The 16773-nt window shown below is 41.8% G+C and overlaps 1 protein-coding gene across 1 annotated transcript in view; it reads right to left on the bottom strand.

The window, feature by feature from the left end:
• Window positions 1-16773, bottom strand: part of SUSD1 (sushi domain containing 1) — a 135696-nt gene that overhangs the window by 69621 nt on the left and 49302 nt on the right. Inside the window, exons 7-8 of the mRNA XM_055579321.1 lie at window positions 7374-7471; window positions 6567-6753 (exon numbers count right to left, since the gene is read on the bottom strand). Coding sequence (XP_055435296.1) covers window positions 6567-6753; window positions 7374-7471 — 285 coding nt within the window. The remainder of the gene's footprint in view (window positions 1-6566; window positions 6754-7373; window positions 7472-16773) is intronic.

Here is a 16773-nt window from a genome sequence, read left to right on the forward strand (position 1 = left end):
GGAAAGCTTGGACACTGGTGGGTTTTTTTTCTTCTTTTTTTTAACTCACCAGGCAATTCTGATAAGCACCCAGGGTTACATACACTGTTTGTGCTCACTATTTCTACTTCTAATAATAATAGTCTCTCATTAGCATAATGGAGATCATTAACAGAGAAGGACTTCTAAGTGGAGGCCTGGGGCTCTGGAGGTTCCATTTGACAGAGAGCTGTGGTCGGCAAAAGGGGCGACTTATTCCTTCCAGCCTCTGTAGGCCAAGGTCCACATGAAGCCAGGTGATGCTGAGCTGACGCAAGAGCTACAGTTTTATTGATCCAAGATAGCCAAGTGTTCAATCAGGGCAGGAGGCTTTCTTGCAGCTGCTCCTCAAAGGACACTGGATCATCCAACCAGCAGTAAATCCTTCAAGATGAGATCTGAGATAAGCATATCAATATTATCCAATAAGAAGTAAGACCAAAGGGAATGCCATCCATTTTATTATGAAGGGATCCAATAAGAAGTAAGACCAAAGGGAATGCCATCCATTTTATTATGAAGGGAATATTGATTCTAAATAAAACTTTAAAAAAATATTTATTTATTTATTTGACTGCCTCGGATCTAAGTTGCAGCACTCGAGATCTTTGTTCTCAGGGGAGATCTTTTCATTGGGAAGCACGAAGTGTCTAGCTGTGGCTCATGGGTTTCAGCATTTGTGGCTCACGGGCTTAGTTACCCCATGGCTTGTGGGATCTTAGTTCCCCTATCAGGGATCGAACTTGCATCCTCCGCGTGACAAGGTGAACTCTTTACCACTGGACCACCAGGGAAGTCCCTAAATAAAACTTTTACTTCCAAGGGTAAGTAATCATAATCAAGAAAGGGGGGAGCCTAAGAAATGATTCTACAAAGAAGAAGAGGGAGATCAAGCCTTGAAAGCAAAGAATGAAGACTGTTGAAAAAATATTGAGCAAAATAATGGCAAAACTCAGCAACATCTGTTTTGTACACTCAGTAAAAAATTTTAAAGATGTATTCAAACAGATAAAGGATGAGATGGTAGAAGAATGTGATAGCAGAGAGGAAACTGGTTGAGACAGGCAGAAATAAAAGAGGAACTGGAAGAGACAAAAAACAAAAGGAAATGAAAGTGCAGCAACAAAATTTAAAGTGCATCAGAAATGTCAATTCATAGACGCACAAATGCATCCAGAGAACAAACTTACTACATACTCACAGAGGGCAGAGCAAGATGGCATGGATGTAAAAAAAGAGAGAGAAAATGGAAGACCAATGCAGATAGACAAGGAATTCCACATAGGAGTATTTGAAGTGCAAAAACAAATGTCAACCACAAATCGGCGCTTGCCATGGTTGCTCGTCACCTACCTCTACAAAGATTAAATTATGTGCTGCGGCAGCAGCTGAACTCCAACACCTGCTGAAGGAGTTCAGAGTGGAGAGCAGAAATGAGGCACTCTGTGCTCCCAGAAGACTGGCAGGGCAGGTCTTCAGATAGCTAGGTATCCTCAGGAGCTGATTTTATGAGCCCAATTCTTGTATCTCTTCATATCTAGAAAAGCCCTAAAATCCTTCTTGGTGAAGATTGTTTCTTTTGACTAGCAGAAGCTTCACGAGACAAGCAGAAAATTTCTACCAAAAAATCTGTACTTGATTCCATGTACTCCCCCTTTATCAAAATCACATATATAGTGTCCTTCACCCCTATGTCTTTGGAACCATTTCTCAGAGCTATCTGAGGTGCTGCCTCCCAAGCAGCAGTCCTCATACTGCCCCAAATAAAACTTAACTCTCAACTCTCACACTGTGCACATTTTTTTAAGTTGACACAAACAAACAAAAACAATACTCAGAGATTTAATGAAAGAAAATATTCTTAATGTGTAGATAGACTGAAAAGTGAAGATCCAAAAACTTACAGGGCTCTAGGAAAACTCTGTGAAAAACATTAACATGTATATAACCCATGATTGAAATTTCATGAAATAAAAGATTTCTGTCTCATTCACTATTGAATTCCCAATGCCCAAAACTGTCAAACACATAGTAAGTGGTCAATAAGCATTTACCACATGCATGAGTAAATGATTAAAGTCTGGAACTTCACATATAAAGAAAACTATGATATCCAGGTTAAAAAGATCTGGGACGACTCAGAGGGATGGTATGGGGAGGGAGGAGGGAGGAGGGTTCAGGATGGGGAACACGTGTATGCCTGTGGCAGATTCATTTCGATATTTGGCAGAACCAATACAATATTTAAAGTTTAAAAATAAAATTAAAAATAAAAGAAATAGCATCTTTAAAATGTTGAAAGAAATAAAAGTCAACTTAGAATTCCATGTTCAGTTAAAATTTCCTTCAAATTTTTAATAGAAATAAATAAATATTTTTGACAAATAAAAAAAAAAAGATCAGATTGTCTACATGGGATTGAAAAAAAAAAATCACACCTTCAAATTCCTCTTTCAAAATTTTAAATTCCCAAAGCCAATGTGAAACGCCTCCAGGATTCTGACAACGAAGGTTTTGTCCAATGATTTTATCTTCAATCAAGCTCCCATTCACTTGTGAAGACAACAAAATGAGGTTCTCAGATAATCCTGGGCTCAGAAAGTATCCCATTCCTCAGTAAGAAGATAGAAATCACGATGCAGAAAGAGAAATAAAAATAAAGGAAAACAGAAAAACTTTGGTATGAAAGAACCGCTAGTAAGCACTAAAACTATGAAAACATATAGCTGTTTATATAATTGTTATAAATATTGCTATAAGTTTATATAAAAATGAATTCTTGAAAGATGTAGTACATGTTAAAAATTATTAAAAATAAGAGGCTGGCAATAAAAAGCTGTATTAAGCCAGTAGCAAAAGGAAAGCAAAAGGGGAAGGAATAAAAGGAAGTAAAAAATGCTAACTTCCTTGTCTTTTTGGGGGAGAAGTCAACATGATTCCAGTCTCGACACTGGTAATAAGAGAAATACACATTCAAATGCGATTTGTTTTTGTTTTTGTTTTTTAATGTGTAGTACCGAATAAAAGCAAGATCTCTACTGTCTGAATCACTGAGAAAAGAACATTTGTGCAGCAAAGATAGAATGCAATAGACATAGCAACAAAGCATTAAAAAGAGAAAAAATTAAGATGACAGAAGAAAGGAAAACCATATCACAAACACTACTGTGTAAATGGATTAACTCTATTTTTCTTACAAACGTTTGCAACATATGCTATCTCCTCAAGTACATCCATAGTGATATTATCCAGACAGATTTTAAGAACAAAAGTGGGCAAAGGCATATCATGCAAGAAGAGCACAAAGAAGTCAAGAAAATCAGGGCAAAAGAATTATTAAATAGGCTAAAGTGAGCCACTTGTTAATAGCACAAGTTAGAATCTACAATTAGGACATCAATCATGAACATAAATATCATAACATCAAAATGTGTGAAACAAGCTATCAGAATGTACAAGACAAACTGAGAAGAATGGCAATCTGAATAAGCAAAAAATAATAACAACAACAAAAACAGAAGTCCTGAAAAGCCTTACCACTAAAGTTGATTTAAGACTAAATCTTACCTCATTTAAAAGCAAACACTACACCCAGTATTGCAAAACTTTGCCAAATAGTAAACCCCAAGAAAATGTCAGCAAATCCCCCCTAAAGAATACTAAAATTGAAAAAAAAAAACCTAGAAATCAACAGCAAAGTGTAAATGTTGAGAATAGTTTAAACCTACCACTTGATAACATACATAATTAATCTTTCAATCAATGGGGAAATCAAAATACCAAGTATATAATGCTTTGAAAGTAAAAATAAAGGGAACATATATTAACACCCTCATAAATAATTCTTCCATCAAGGGAAAATCGAATAGCAATTACACCGTGTCTTGAAAGTAAAAATAAAGAGAATATGTATAAATGCCTAAGGAATTCCACCAAAGCTCAAATCCAGAAGGGAGAAAGAAGAACTGAAGATTTTTATCATCAAACAGAAAATAATGAAAATAAGTTGAACTATGCAATTAACTCAAGAATTTAGTAATAGAACAATATAATCAACTTAAGAGAATCCAGGAGAAGGAAATTTAAAAATGAGAGAAATTAATGAGATAAAAAATAATTTTAAAAACCCAGGAGATTATTCTTCAGGGAAAAGAACAGTAATGAAACAGACAACCAAAGCTAAGCAAATCAAGTGTTAAAAAGAAAGAAACACAAAACTAGGAATCAAAATAACCTGGGAATATATAATCTATAACTCCAGAGGAGCTGCCAACAAAAATTCCATTTGACATTCTGCCAATATATTATGTGAACGTATGGCAAAAACCACCACAATATTGTAAAGTAATTAGCCTCCAATTAAAATTTTTTTTAATTTTAAAAAATTAAAAATAAATAGATAAAAAATAAAATCACAACTAAATGGGCATTATCTAGGAAAGTATAAATTATAAAAACTGACTCAAAAAAAAGTAAGAAACATAAACAAATCCCCAAAACCACAGAAGAAATTGACAGTCATCAAAGAATTATCTCCCAAAGGGATGAAACTTAAATGATATTATGAGCAAGTGTGTCCAGCTTTAAAGAAAGGGGATAATCCTGAAGTGATATAAACTTTTCCAGGGTATAAAAACATGGAAAACTTCCCAATTCATTTAAAGAGAACTGGCATAAAGCTAACCATGAAATCAGATGGCTAAATGTGCAGGATCTAAATGAACAGAATGACAAATCTTCACATGAAGGCATAAATAAACAGGAAAGGCAAAACTCGAGTAGATATGGAGAAAATGTAGAAATGTACCTTGTACCCAGTTGGGATAATTCAATATAAAGCCCAATCCTCACTAGATTAACTTGCAAATTTAATCTAGTTCCACTTAAAATTTCAGACAGAAGGAGGTCTGGAGACATTAACAGACTCAGCCAGGGTCACTCAACTCTTAAGCAGCAGAGTTAAGATGTAAATCCAGGTCTGTCTGAACCCAAAGACCATGCTTGCCCCAGCTGAAATTAACTTCAAAAGGTTGAAGAGGATGTTAGTAAAAACAGTGGACAATGAACAGCAATCTGTCATTGACTAAACAGGGACAGATGAGTTTGGAGTCTTAGGATGATCTTTTTATTCCTAATAAATCTACAGTAGTTTATTGTTAGCTTTGAATAATTTTCTCTAATTAGTTACCATATTAAATTGACAATATCTTTCCCTAACATAGTCTTTACTTAGAAATAAATCATTTTATTTCTATACATGTACCCTGAGACCTATTTTGTATAATTTCATAGTCTGAATGATATTGTAAAGACTAACACACTTTTCATTTATTTCTGCCACATCCGTGTTACTTCCCAGTTCCTGGCAGCAGCAATACCTAAAGGTTGAGTTTTCTTAAATTCAATTCAGTCACTCAGTCATGTCCGATTCTGAGCCCGGCTTCCCTGTCCATCATCAACTCCCGGAGCTTGCTCAGACTCATGTCCATTGAGTCGGTGATGCCATCCAACCATCTCATCCTCTGTCGTCCCCTTCTCCTCCTGCCTTCAATCTTTCCCAACATCAGGGTCTTTTCCAATGAGTCAGTTCTTCACATCAGGTGGCCAAAGTATTGGAGCTTCAGCTTCAGCATCAGTCCTTCTAATGAATATTCAGGACTGACTGGTTGGATCTCCTTGCAGTCCAAGGGACTTTCAAGAGTCTTCTACAACACCACAGTTCAAAAGCATCAATTCTTCGGCGCTCAGCTTCCTTTATGGTCCAACTTAAGTAGGTTTTCTTAAATAGGACATCAAATAGCTAGCTGAAAACTACCTCAACTCATACAAGACAATAAATGACACCAATGGCTTCTCAAGGTTTGCTTTTAAAGAATTTAATTAATTTTGACATCCCACAACCAGAGTGCTGAAAAAAACTTATTGTAATTGTCATGATGATATAAAAATCCAGATGATATCTATGTGCCTTAGTGTTTATTACAACTTCCTGAGGCTCCTTCCCTCCAATCTGCTTTCGAACCAACTTCTACCCTCCTGCATCCTAAGGCTGCCTCCTCCTCTCCACCTGCTCACCCTCACTTTGAATCCCCACCCCTAATCAGTCCTGGGGTCATTTCTCATCCTAGATGTACAGCTCCTGGGTCAGCCTCCCTGGCTCCTCCTTTGTCATAGGCAAGAGTAAGAAATGACTTTTGAGTTTCCCACCAAAGATAAGCCAGATGGCTACCCTCTATTGCCTTGGACAACTGAAACAGAGGGCATCACTGCCTACTGCTGTCTTTTAAATGCCTTCTTGTTACCTTCCACGTCAACTAGAGGACCCAGCTGAGAATCCATACATCAGTGCCCATTCAGTCTGGCATCCTTAGGACAGGAATCTCTCCTACTAGCTCTGCTCCGGTTCTGACCCCTGGAGTAATTAACCCCTTGGCTGCAAACCTTAGAAAGTAACTGTGAACTCTCCTGACCTGTGGATTCTGAAGCACATTCCCCACATCCTGCGCTTAGCATTCTCTAGGAGGAAATGAGACTTCACCTCCACCTACCAGCTGTCTGGAACTCAGTGACGGCTGGCACGGAGCGTCGGGGAGGGGCTGTAGAAATGTTCACGGTGTAGTTGGTGCCCGGGTACAGGTCTAGGCACACTTCTGGGGTCCTGCTCTCTGTGGTCAAATTAACTGTCTCCTCATGACCTGATTCCAGGGGGTCCAACCGCTGTCCTTTTAGGTATATCTTTGTGAGGGGAAAAGACAAGAGAACCCACCATGACTCCACTGAAAACAACCAAGAGAGATTTTGTAGTGCTGGAAACTAGTCTCTTACTACTCCCTTTTATACTGCACTGCTCACCCTGGGGCAGGCAAACAGGGCAAACCTCTGCTATCAGGCCTCTGATGATGAAATCTGATCAGCCCGGTAATCCAGAAACCCTGAGAAGTGACATAAAATGGAGAGTTTCTCTAAGGAGTGCTATCCTGCACTCAAATGACCAGCGATCAATGGAGGCAGTCACAACCCGAGACTCGCTCGCTGCATCCTGCCACCCAGGCAGCAGATGCTTCTAGGCCTGCTCTGGGGGAGTGACACACGAGAGCTTGGAAACAAGCAATCATGATGATGCCAAATATAAATACACCCCCCACGCATACACCCTGGAGGATGACAAGCACGTTAAACACCACATGTAAAATAAAATAATCCAGATATCTGAAAAACTCTACTCACTTTAAAAAGGACTATGGGATTGGAGAGCTATTTGATTGAGAAGCACTTCCGGAAGCAAGTTCCTCTGACTCTCATTCCCATGGTAACCATCTGCCCTGGCAGAAAAAAAAGGAGTTCACTTCACTTACCACATATTCGATCTTGGAGTTTATTCTTCCTGGGTTTATTTGCCACCTCACACAGGTGTTATTAAACACTGACACCTCATTAATTTCTATAATTATTTCTAAAAGAAAAAAAGAAAGAATCCACTCAACAAAATGCATCAAAAGACTTTGGAAAAATCCTAATGGCCAGCCCATTAGAGGGCATGACTTTGTTTACTTGCCCAGCTGGTCTCTCTGCTGGTCACCATTCACACTAGGATTCAGAAACCAAATCAGCAGTTCAAGCTATCCCAGGCCAATCACCCAATTTAACTTTATCATGAGTGAGCTCGGCCCATGACCTGATGTGGAAGAAAAGGCTGAGAATTCCCTTAAGTACAGGTGAGAATTCCAGCCTGTGATTGGCCTGACAGGCCACTGGATGCCACTGGCATTCCATTCCTGGGGGAAGGAAAAGGACCCAGAGCCGAGCCCTGAACCTTCCCTGCAGCTGCGCAGGTTAGATCAGCTTCCGGTTCCCTCATCCCACCGACTCATGGAGCGTTTTGATTGCCAGGTCACTGCTGTTCCCAGGAGGGAAATGACACAGATCACCACCCATGACCATTCCTCAGGAGCAGCCCATTGCGGGTAAGCTAAATAAATTCTCCACGAGGTTCCTGGAACCATTTAAACCTGATTCGGAAGACACTAATTTCTTTAAGTTGTTCTGTTTCTTTTAAATATTCTGCATGTGGTGGGGCGGGGGTGACCAATTGAAAGGGTAGCATTGAAACATACACATTACATATGTAAAATAGATCGCTAATGGGAAGTTGCTGTATGTCACAGGGAGCTCAACGCAGTACTCTGACAACCTAGAGGGGTGGGATGGGGTGGGAGGGAGGCTCAAGAGGGAGGGGACATATGTATACTTATGGCTGATTCACGTTGTTATATGGCAGAAGCCAACACAATATTGTAAAGCAATCATTCTCCAATTAAAATTTTTCAAATAAATAAATGTTCTGTACATATTTCATGTAATAAATTTAGCAATGTGGGAAACTGTATTATGGCCTTGGGTCCTGAGATAACAGTTTCCAATGAACCTAGTAAATGACTTAGGAAGTTGTTCAGATGAGAATGGGGAAAGGACTTAGCTTTTTCTCTATTTAACAAATTTCCTGCAGATAAGTAAAACTATTTTTACTTACAGCTGACATGCTCTTGTCTAAAAAAAGTCTTAAGGAATTCACACACACACACACACACACACAATTAAAGCTAAGAAACAACTTCAACCAGGTAGCAGGATACAAGGTCAATGTACAAAAAGCAATTGCATTCCTGTCCACTATTAAGGAACAAGCCAAAGATGAAATTTAAAAAAAAACTCACTTACAACAGCATCAAAAGGAATAAAATTTCCTGCAGGTGAAAGTGAAAGTCGCTCGGTCATGTCTGACCCCATGGACTGTACAGTCCATGAGATTTTCCAGGCCAGAACACTGGAGTGGGTAGCCTTTCCCTTCTCCAGGAGATCTTCCCAACCCAGGGATCGAACCCAGGTCTCCCACATCATAGGCAGATTCTTTATTAGCTGAGGCACCAGGGAAACCCAAGAATACTGGAGTGGGTAGCCTATCCCTTCTCCAGCAGATTTTCCCAACCCAGAAGTTGAACTAGGGTCTCCTACATTGCAGGCGGATTCTTTACCAACTGAGCTATCAGGGAAGCCCTATTCCCTGCAGGTAGAAGTTACCAAACTATCACCTCTAGAGGAGAGAATCAACATCTCACCAAAGGGGAATATTCCCCAGCCTACATTCAAGCTTCCCCACTGAAGCAGATGCCCCTTACGGATGTTTTAGACCCTCTCAGCTCACATGCCCCTTGCTCCTGCCCTGTCTGAGCTTTGACAACATGACCATGTCTTGTCTCCCAGGCTGGGGTTTCCCTGCTGCATGTGCAACCTGGAAGTGGGGGGGAATAACACTTTCTGAAAGACAGGAAGTACTGGAAAAATCTGACCCTTACTTTTCTTCCCCTTGTGGTGAAGCTTCCCCAGGGCGCTGCTACCCTGATGGAGCGATCACGTGCACTCAGTAAGGACCAGGGCAACAAGGAATCCTCATGCTGGCTCGGCTTCCTTCCCTGCTCTGCCCACCTCAGCCTTCACTCCTGCTTCCTGGGATGTGTGTGTGTGTGTGTGTTTGTGTGTGTGTGTGTGTGTGTGTGTTAATTGCTCAGTCAAGTCTAATTCTTTGAGACCTCATGGACTGTAGCCTGTCCAGGCTCCTCTGTCCATGGGATTTCCTAGGCAAGAATACTGGAGTGGGATGCCACTGCCTTCTCCAGGGGATCTTTCCAACCCAGGGATCAAACCCACGTCTCCTGCATTAGCAGGCAGATTCTTGACCCCTGAGCCACCTGGAAAGCCCCATTTCTTCATACTCAGAACCAATGCTACCTTTAGACAGACCCTAATCTACTGACCCCCTTGCCCATGGAAGATTTTATATGTTTACTAAATCACCCAATCAGCAGCACTGCCGAGATTTGATGTCACACATGACCTGGTCATGGGTAAGCCCAGTCAGCTGACAGTAAGTGGGAATAAATGGAGGCAGGAGGAGGAAAAGAGACACATTTCTGGAGAGACCACAGAGGATCAAGCGTGCCCATCTACTGCACTCCTGGGTCATTACATCAGTGCGTCTTCCTGGAGCACAAATAATTTGAAATCAAAGAAATATTCCAGGTGTGGACATGGGTACTCTGATGGATGCAAAGATCCAAGCCATTCACTTCCTTGGGTAGCATGACGGTGACACTGGCAACAGGCTTTTGTCAGCTTGAAAAAGCCCCAAATATTCCCAGCCCCTTCCCTCTGCAGCCCGTCAAAGCGTCAGAGTTCTAGACTCCTCTGTTCACTCCCACAGCCCCGACACTCACCCCCTGGTCCAGAGGGAAAAGGAAACACCCACTCCTCACCTTGTCTCTGAGTTGCCATTAAAGCATACTTCCTTCCCACTCGGGACCCTTTGCTACCCAAGCAGAGATTAGAAAGGAGACACGAGGCAAAACCAAAACAATATTGTAAAGTAATTAGCCTCCAATTAAAATAAATAAATTAAAATTTTTTAAACAGTTCTAACCCTGTTATGCTAAAATGTAAAAAAAAAAAAGAGAGACATGAAAGTTTCCTTTCTTGTTCTTCCTTTTTGCTCATTCACTATGACAACCACAAATGACATCTCAGAAATGCCATCTGCCTCCAGCCTGTGCCCTCCGCTCTGCACAGATGGGACCCAGATCTTTTTGTAGGGAGGTCAGCTATTTCATCCCAAGGAGTAGTTGAACAAAATTCAGTTGCTCTTCCCTCCAGGTGTCTATACACCAGCTGGAAAGACTTCTTTGTAAATGTATCAGATATTAAACATCTACATTCATGCTGCCCTTTTAAAAGAGATGACTTGGGAGGCTACACCTTCATTCTAATAGTACTGAAAACTGAAAACACTTTTGGAAGTTCTCTTTGGAACTGAGTCCAGGGCACTTTATTCACCATTGACCCTTAACTGAACCATCATTGAACACCAAACATCCTCCCCTGCCAGGCACTGGGCTGATGATCAGAAGGTAAGTCTTTCCCTCAGGAACACTGTATCTAATGGAGGAAGCTAACACACAAGCAGATAAATCATGATTCCATCAATATCAGAACAAAGTTACACACAAGTACCACAGGGTATCTAGAAAGAAGCCACCAACTCTCACCGGAAGAACAGGAAGCAGGCTTCATGGAGGCCATGCAACCCTTCACGGCTGCAGGGCTTAAGAGTGGGGAAGACATCTAAGCAGGTCCAAAGTCCTAGGTGTAACCGGTATGGACAATTTCAGAGTGGTGATGTGTAACATGCTGGAGAGGAGGAGGAGGGGCAGCAAGGTTTCAGAAAGAGAACAGGATCAGACTTGGGAAGACCTGTGCACCAGACTAAACACAGACTTACTCCTACCAGCCACGGAGAGCTAAACGCAGGAAGATGGTGGGGACTTTTTTTTTTTTTTTTAAGAAAGATACCTCTGGAGGAGGAATTCCCTGGCGGTCCAGTGGCTAAGTCTCTGAGCTTCTGATGCAGGGGCACAAGCTCGATCCTTGGTTGGGAATCTGAGGTCCCATGCTGCATGGTGTGGCCCAAAAAAAATTTTTTTTAATTAAAAGAAAAAAAAATAACTCTGGTGTGTTTTGAAGGAAAAGCTGGAGGTCACAAGGAAAGAATTTGACCGCCTTTACTCAGTGATTCCAATACATCAAACACTGATATATGGGTCTTTATAGACTTGATCACATCTTCACAGTAGTCATGAGAAGCAATCATAAAGTCAATTATAGGTGAACATTTACTGAGTTCTTACTATGGACCAGATGTTATCCCTGGTGGCTCAGACAGTAAAGCATCTGCCTACAATGCGGGAGACCTGGGTTCAATTCCTGGGTCAGGAAGATCTCCTGGAGAAGGAAATGGTAACCCACTCCAGTATTCTTGCCTGGAAAATCCCATGGATGGAGGAGCCTGGTGGGCTACAGTCCATGGGTCACAAAGAGTCAGACACGACTGAGCGAGTTAAAAGGTAAAAGGTACTATGGACCAGATGGTGTGGACAGAAGCAGTAAGCAGTAACCAGTCAAGTCAGAATTCAGAACTAGACCCGCCAGACTCCAAAACCCAGAGCCTTTGCACTGAAGAAGTTACTTAGCAAAAAGGTGAAAATATGGAATCAGGGCACTGCCTTGAAAACCATAAGCAATAGTTTCTCCTGAAGGAGAAGCAGTAGGAAATGAGTGATAAGGCGTCTAGGCTGACTGCCAGTCTCTAAGCCTGAGAGTCTGAATGGATTGCCTTCTCCTGTTCTCATAAGAAACATGGGAGGAAGGAGAATGCATTTGTGAGCAAGAAACTAATGAATTGTGCTTAGAACATGCTGCTGCTGCTGCTGCTAAGTCGCTTCAGTCGTGTCCGACTCTGTGCTAAGTCTGAGTTAATCTATCTAGGTGAAGAACCTTTCTTGAAGGTCATCAATGTGTGGATGGCACTTGAAGCTCTGGGTGCAGGTGACCCACCCCCGTACAATGTGGAGAGTGGGCAGCACAACAGCAGGGGACTAAGACACAAGGGGAAATCAGAGGAGAGAGCGACACGGAAGGAGGTCAGTGGTTGGTGAGGACAGTCCGATGCCTTGGGAGTCAAGGACAGAGAAGATCTGCAGTCATGTATATTTCCTCAAAAGTTATCTCCCTTACTTCCCACCGAACACCCCAACCTTCTCACCCCTACCCGAGAAGAGCGTGGAGCAGAACATGAGGCAGCAAGGGCTTGATCTCTCACCCTTCTCGCATATGGCTCTTTCTCTCCCAAAGAAGGGCACACGGTTCCATGATCAGACTTGAGATCTGACTGGAGAGAGGCAGGCAGAGCAGATCTCTGGCTTGTCCAGCTGTAGGACACTTAGGCCTCCCCGGCTTTAAACAAAGGAGGCCCCCACACGATCCAAATGAACGCTACATTGAACTTTGAGCATGAAAGCCTTCACTGGTGATAAAGTACCTTTGCTTTGCTTTAGATTCTGCATGTGGCCCATGGTTGCGTGTGTGAATAAATGTACATATATACAAAGATATATATTTTAGCATTCTATTGGCATTTAGTATTTCTCTGTGGTACTCATCACATTTGTAATGACTAATTTTGTAATTAGTTATTTAACATCTAAGTCTATCTCTCCTGAGGGTTTGGACCATGAACAGGGCTGAGCACCAAAGAATTGATGCTTTGGAATTGTGGTACTGGAGAAGACTCTTGAGAGTCCCTTGGACTGCAAGGAGATCAAACCAGTCAACCCTAAGGGAAATCAACCCTGAATATTCATTGGAAGGACTGATGCTGAAGCTGAAGCTCCGAAACTTCGGCCACCTGATGCGAAGAACTGACTCATTGGAAAAGACCCTGATGTTGGCAAAAATTGAAAGCAGGAGAAGGGGACAACAGAGAACGAGATGGTTGGATGGCATCACTGACTCAATGGACATGAATTTGAGCAAGCTCTGGGAGATGATGAAAGACAGGGAAGCCTGGGATGCTGGAGTCTACGGGGTCTCAAAGAGATAGACACAACTGAGTGACTGAACAATAATAACAAATCTCTCCTGAATGTGAGCTCTATAACAGCAAAGACAAACAAGGTCTATCTCTCTATCCCCAGAAACTAACACAGTTGGTTGGACGCAGATATTTTTAAACTATTTATCATTTGGTTGATTGATTAAATAGATGGATGAATATATGGATAAATGGTGGGCAATGCTAAGTGTTATGAAAAGATTAAAAGGAACAAGGATTGATGCTAGAAGATGAATTTGACGGTTAGGTGGTCATTAAGAAACCTTGGTGAGAGAACCACAGTGTACTGGGGTGTTGGACGCCTGCAGGAGATTCTCCTGCGGGAGAGCCTGAGACAAGAATGGGGTGGGAGGGGACTGAGTCAGTGAGCACACCCCACTCTCTCAGAAGCCCCATTGTGGGCAGGGTCTGGTCTAACATACTCAATTTTGGTTTCCAATTTTATATCCATGTTCTTTATTTTTGAAAACAGTAAAAGATCCTACCAAATAAATTCAGGAGACCTTAGCAGATGGTCAAGCTGGAGGTCATTTCTAGGTGAAAACAGTACCTGATTTCAAAACTAACATGACCAATCTTCCAATGTGATGCATTAAACTACCTTCAAAGGCCATCCTAGTTGGATTACAAAACAGAAACATTTTGATAATAGCATCATTGAAATGAGAGTACGGCTCCCTCCCCAAGGTGACAATGTTAAACAAAGCGTGTTTGCTTATAAGGGTTCTGCTGTGCTTCCTGTTTGTTTTTAGTCTTTGCATGCTAAGCTACTTCAGTCGTGTACGACTCTTTGCAACCCTATGGCCGGTAGCACTCCAGGCTGCTCTATCCGTGGGATTCTCCAGGCAAGAATAGTGGAATGAGTTGCCATTGATTCTCCTCACGGGAATCTTCCTGACCCAGGGATCGAACCCACGTCTCTACCTCTCCTGCACTGGCAGGCCAGTTCTTTGCCACCAGTACCACCTGGGAGGCCCTTTCAGTCTTTAGGGGAAGAGCAGCATGACTTAGGGTATGCTTTTCTAAAATGCTTCATACACTTTAGGATGAGTTTTGCTGACACCTGAATACATTTCTATAGGCTCGCCTGGTATTGACTTTTGAAAAAAACGAGGTATTAACATCAAATTCATGCCATCACATATATTACAAAGTGTCCTTGGTCAATAAATTTAAGCTACAAATTTAAGTTTTAAATCTAAGTTGTTTAAAGAAACATTAAATAACCAATACTTTTCCTCTGACAAACTCTGTCAGGGTGATCTACAAATAGTTCAACCTCGGGAAACTGGTAGAAGACAGATCTCGGGCCTCAAGACCTAAGTTCAAATCCTGTCTCTGCCATTTACTAGTCACTGAATGACCCTGTGAAAGTTGTTTCACTTTTACGAGTTTCAGATTACTCATCTATGAAATGAAAATATCAATACTTATTTCACCAGGTTTTTCTGAGGCCACAATGAAACCAAGCATTAAGGCTCCTGGCAGAGCCGTGGGTGTCTAAGCTGGTGTGTGATCCATGGCAGCTGTAATGTCTGATGGTCTAACATTATGTACGTAAACAAATTCCAGGCATGTGGCTATTTGCATGTGTGCCCATTTATTCCGGCTGACCTTTCTCTTCTATCTGAAATATGTCGAGCTGCAAGTGAGCACTCACTGGGCTGAAGAGCAGCATCAACAACAACAAAAGTAGAAGGAGCTAACAGGAGGCCTGGAAGCATTTGGACTCCTGTGCCTGAGTCGGGTGAGGGACTCAGAGAGGCTCCCAGCAGTCAAACAGTCTGCGTTTCAATAGAGACGCTGCTCTTCTAAGAGCCTGGAGTGAGTGAGCATCAACTTCATAATTATTAACTCATATTCTAAACATAAAAAGCCAAATGACCTGTGCAGAATGAAAGCCAGGGACAGTCTTATCAAGAATGAATCAGTCTCTTTGATCTTGAGGTAAGCCGACTCACTGAACATCAAGCTTCTACCTGGGGTTTTTCCAGACACCAACATAATTGCCTATTCTCGGCTGTCTGGAGTTTCCAGTCTAAACTGGCCTTAAAAAAAAAAGGTCCCAACACCTTGCCAGAGTTCATACTCCATTCAAAACGTATACAGTTCTAACTGAATCACTGTGCTTTACAGCAGAAATGAATACAACATTGTAAATCAACTATACTTCAATAAATTTTTTAAGTATATGTGTTTCTAAGCTACTCGTCCAAATAAGCAGGGACTTCAAAATTATTTTTAACTAAGAACAACCCAAGTAAAATGAGAAATTATTCCACCCAATTTGGAATTAAATGTTCAAGTATAAAAAGAGGGGTAAACAGAATGGAAACAGAGGACCAGGGTAAAAGGTATTCACGGGTTAGGCAGAAAAGTAGAAAAAAATTGGAAAAAAGTGAACATTGAGGAGGGTAAATACAAAATACACAGAAAGAGGTAAGGCAGAAGGGGGTGGTAGGAAGAAATGGGTGAAAAATAGGAAAAAGAAGGAAGGAGGGGCAGCTGAGCAAGAGCCATGGTAATCAGCCTCTCTCACTACAGTTCCAGAACCGTCTCCTACCTACCCACCCAGAGATCCTGTGCATTGTGCCATGAATTAATCAGCATGTAAATCGCCCCCTTTATCTGCGGAAATTGAATTTAGCTGCCAATCTTGATTGAGGGCATAGAGGCCTCCTCAGAGAAAGATCACAGCTCTCGGGGAGAATGCCTTTTCTCTTCTTAAATCAAAGCTTGCATAAGCCCATGGAAACAGCTGCAGCTGGAGCCACAGACATTGTGAAAGGTGGCAGGCTGAGGTCGGTAATTATAATTAGCAGTTACATAACATGTTTGTTCTTCAAAGTGCTCTACAAGCATCAGCTAATTAATAGCTTACTATGCCCCATGCAGATCCACTGGTTTTTCAGGGAGTGACTAATCCTAGTGCTCCCACTGAATTCTGAATGCTGGGGGCACAGCAGCTTGAGCCTTGCAGAAAATGGCTAAGGGTCCTGATGCTACACCCAGCTCTCAGACCCAGTGACTCCGCAGGTAGCTCTGGCCCAAGGCCACCTCCCCACATGTTGAATTCAGCCATCCACGAGGCAGCTGCCTCATTCCCTCCAAATAACTTAGAGGTGCTGTTGGAGAGGCAGTCATTGTTTGGGAAGGCTATCAGTCTGGTTTGAAATGGCATTAGCTCGTCTCAATGTTTCCAATGATGAAGATGGGGACTCTGGAGTCCTTGGTGTTAGTTACAGGTTTGCCCTTGC

Source organism: Bubalus kerabau, chromosome 4 (genome assembly GCF_029407905.1).
Source record: "Bubalus kerabau isolate K-KA32 ecotype Philippines breed swamp buffalo chromosome 4, PCC_UOA_SB_1v2, whole genome shotgun sequence".
Classification (NCBI taxonomy): Eukaryota; Metazoa; Chordata; class Mammalia; order Artiodactyla; family Bovidae; genus Bubalus; species Bubalus kerabau.